Genomic DNA, 2,689 nt, shown 5'->3' on the forward strand with positions numbered 1-2,689 from the left:
ATTGACTCCAGGGAGGAGATAGGAAGTAAGTTGGTGTGGCACCCGAAGGTGCCCGCGCCGAAAGGTGCGAAGAGCCTAGCGCCGGTGTCGCTTTATTCTTCCGTGGGGGAGCTCTCCTCTTCCTCGCCGAACAGTTCCCTCAGCCGGGACGCTGTAACCGGGTTGCACTGCACCGCCGTAATGGACCGGATCTTGGGCAGCGCTGATTTCCGCCGCTTGGCCCGGAGGTCCCGGAAGCGCTCCGGTGTTCGCGAGCGCTTTGACGGGCCCGGCGCACGTCGAGGGCTGGTGTTCGTGCTCGACGTGCGGTGCGACGGGCTAGTCAAGCTCGCTGACTCGGCGGGCAGGCTTGACGGTCGAGCTGGTGTCGCCGGAGGCTCTCCAACAGGGCTCGGCGGTCGCGCCGGCGCCTTTGGTTGCGGCGGTGCTGATGGCCGCAGGCTCGGAGGCTGTCTCCGTACCGGACTCCGCGGTCGACCTGGTGTTCGCGGCTTCCGCGGCGTCGTCGGCAGCGGACTCAGAGGCCGAAGTTGACCCGGCGTTGGTGGCTTCCGCGGCGTCGTCGGCAGCGGACTCAGTGGCGCCGGCGAAGAACGAGGCTGGGCGCAGCCGGCGCTCGTTTGAGTAGAGCGCGAGACTCGTGTGGCGATCGGACGAGGTCGTGGATCCGCCAGTCTCCACCTTGTTACCCTCTCGTCCGGCAAGTCCACCAAGATGAGCCGCCACGGGAGGAACGACACCCCTGGATCTAGGCGTCGTCCTTCGCAGACCTCGGCCGACGGAGGAGGGCTCCGGTGTCGTGCGACGGGTGCCCTTGCGGCTGGAGGACGCTCAGGTCCCAGCCTCCACGAAAGCTCCGGCTCGTGGTCCGACGGGAGACTCCCGGGTGGAGCGGCGACGGGCGCTCCTGCGGCCGGGGGACGGTCCGGTCCCCGCTTCCTGGCTCGTGGGATGGTGGCGGCCTTCCTTCTCCGGCGACGTAAACTTCGCCCAGATGGGCAGAGGAAGGGAGGCAGAGGAAGGAGACAGAGGCCTGGTAAAACTTTTCGATCGGAAGGCCGGGACTCCCGCTTCCTTCCGATCGCAAAAGGGACAAGCTCACTCTGTGAGGTTACGAGGACTCAAGGTGCTTCAGGATAACGGCCTACTAGGTAAGCTCACGTTATCCTGAAGCGAGGAATCAGGCTGAGGACCTCCCACGGAGTCATACATATACCAGGCGTTGGTGTTTCTTCCTTACGAGATTTGTCGTGGCGCCTGCGGCGCCTAGCGGCGGCGCCGCGCACCACTCTCGTCACATGGCGGGCGCGCGCGGGCTCGGCGCGCGGGCCAAACGCGCGTGCATTATTGAAAGCGTACCGCTACAGCATGATGTACTTTTCCATTTTAAAAAGAAAAACAAATGCATATTTGGAGTTTTTTATTATTAATTTATCAATATATATTGTGACGTGACGTTTTGCGACAACGTCCGTCACAAGGGCTCATTAGCCCGACCGTAACGGCTGAGTGGATCCTGCGTCCTCCGATTTTCGAGGGCGAGCGCATCTACGATTTTGCCATGTTCCGCGACTAACATTTTGTGATAGGATTAAACCGTTAGGCCTTGCCCCGACCGAGATAAGCAAGGGATAGCGACTATTCGGAAGAGATTGTATTAAAGCGTCGTCTCACCGGCTCCGAGTAACGAGGACTCCAAGGACGAGAGACTGCCACGACATGCACTCAGCAAGACGGGAGCACAGGTCACGCAATTACGCTTTCTTTTTTCTTTCTTCACAGAGCCCTCTTACTACTGTTATCTTTTACAGAGTTTTCGGAGCGAGCCGACGGCCCTGCCAGGAGGCCCCGACAGTACAAGGGCGCAGGAGAGCTGAGACGAGGGCTCGCTCCACGTATCGAGGGCCAGAAACCCTCCCAGCAAGTCAACTTTAAAACTTCGCGCCCGTTATCACGGGGCCCGCGACTGACGCTACCCTCCTGCGGCGCAGGGGGTCGCGAAAGAGGGACTCACGTGACAGGAAGAGATAGCGGAAACCGGCAGATGGCCCCGCTACCAACGTGCTCCCGGCGCTGCGAAGGATCGGCACTCGTGCCGTGATCGTCACCACTACCTGACGTGATTATTGTAAGGGACGCAGGATCCACTACCAGGACTGAGTATCGAAAGTCTACGAGAGTTAAGAGTTGGGGAGCCTACGGTGAGACGAACGTCGCTACTTTTGTTGAGTCGCCAAGTTTCGCGAAGCGAGAGGGCCGTGCAAGAGTAAAGATTTCTTCAGCGTAGCGGCCGCGAGTGCCGTGTACGATAGAGTTGCGAGTATTACTTGTTCCGCGAACTAGAGAGTGCACCGCCCGTTCGATCGCGTTAGATTAGAGTCCTTTAGAAGGTCGCTTTGCGTTCGCCCTCGCCCGGCCGAGTCACCGCGTGTTTGTATCGTGTAATTGTAAGTCGCGAGAGCGTTCGTTTTGCCGTCATGTGTGTGTCGAATTTGTTAGAGTCTCCGTGTATCGTGAATTATATTCGGTGTCGAGAGCGTTAACTTTCTTGTGTCGCGATAAACGGGCTTCGCCGCAGATCTCGGGCCACGTGCCCGTGCACGCCGCGAACGCGTGAACCGCGTGCGCCCGCGCGCCGACCGCCGTCATCGCGCCCGCAGTATATCGGACGCCCGGATTGTCTCGGGCA

The 2,689-nt window shown here is 60.1% G+C and overlaps 1 protein-coding gene across 1 annotated transcript; it reads right to left on the reverse strand.

The window, feature by feature from the left end:
- Positions 1-92: 92 nt before the first annotated feature.
- On the reverse strand, positions 93-1,212 carry LOC105461059 (proline-rich receptor-like protein kinase PERK2). The gene is made up of 2 exons (XM_011707552.1): positions 1,162-1,212; positions 93-1,103 (listed from the first exon to the last, which is right to left on the reverse strand). The coding sequence occupies exons 1-2, from the start codon at positions 1,210-1,212 to the stop codon at positions 93-95; spliced, it is 1,062 nt and encodes a 353-aa protein (XP_011705854.1).
- Between the last annotated feature and the right edge of the window lie 1,477 nt (positions 1,213-2,689).

Source organism: Wasmannia auropunctata, unplaced genomic scaffold (genome assembly GCF_000956235.1).
Source record: "Wasmannia auropunctata unplaced genomic scaffold, wasmannia.A_1.0 LD336101.1, whole genome shotgun sequence".
Taxonomy (NCBI): Eukaryota; Metazoa; Arthropoda; class Insecta; order Hymenoptera; family Formicidae; genus Wasmannia; species Wasmannia auropunctata.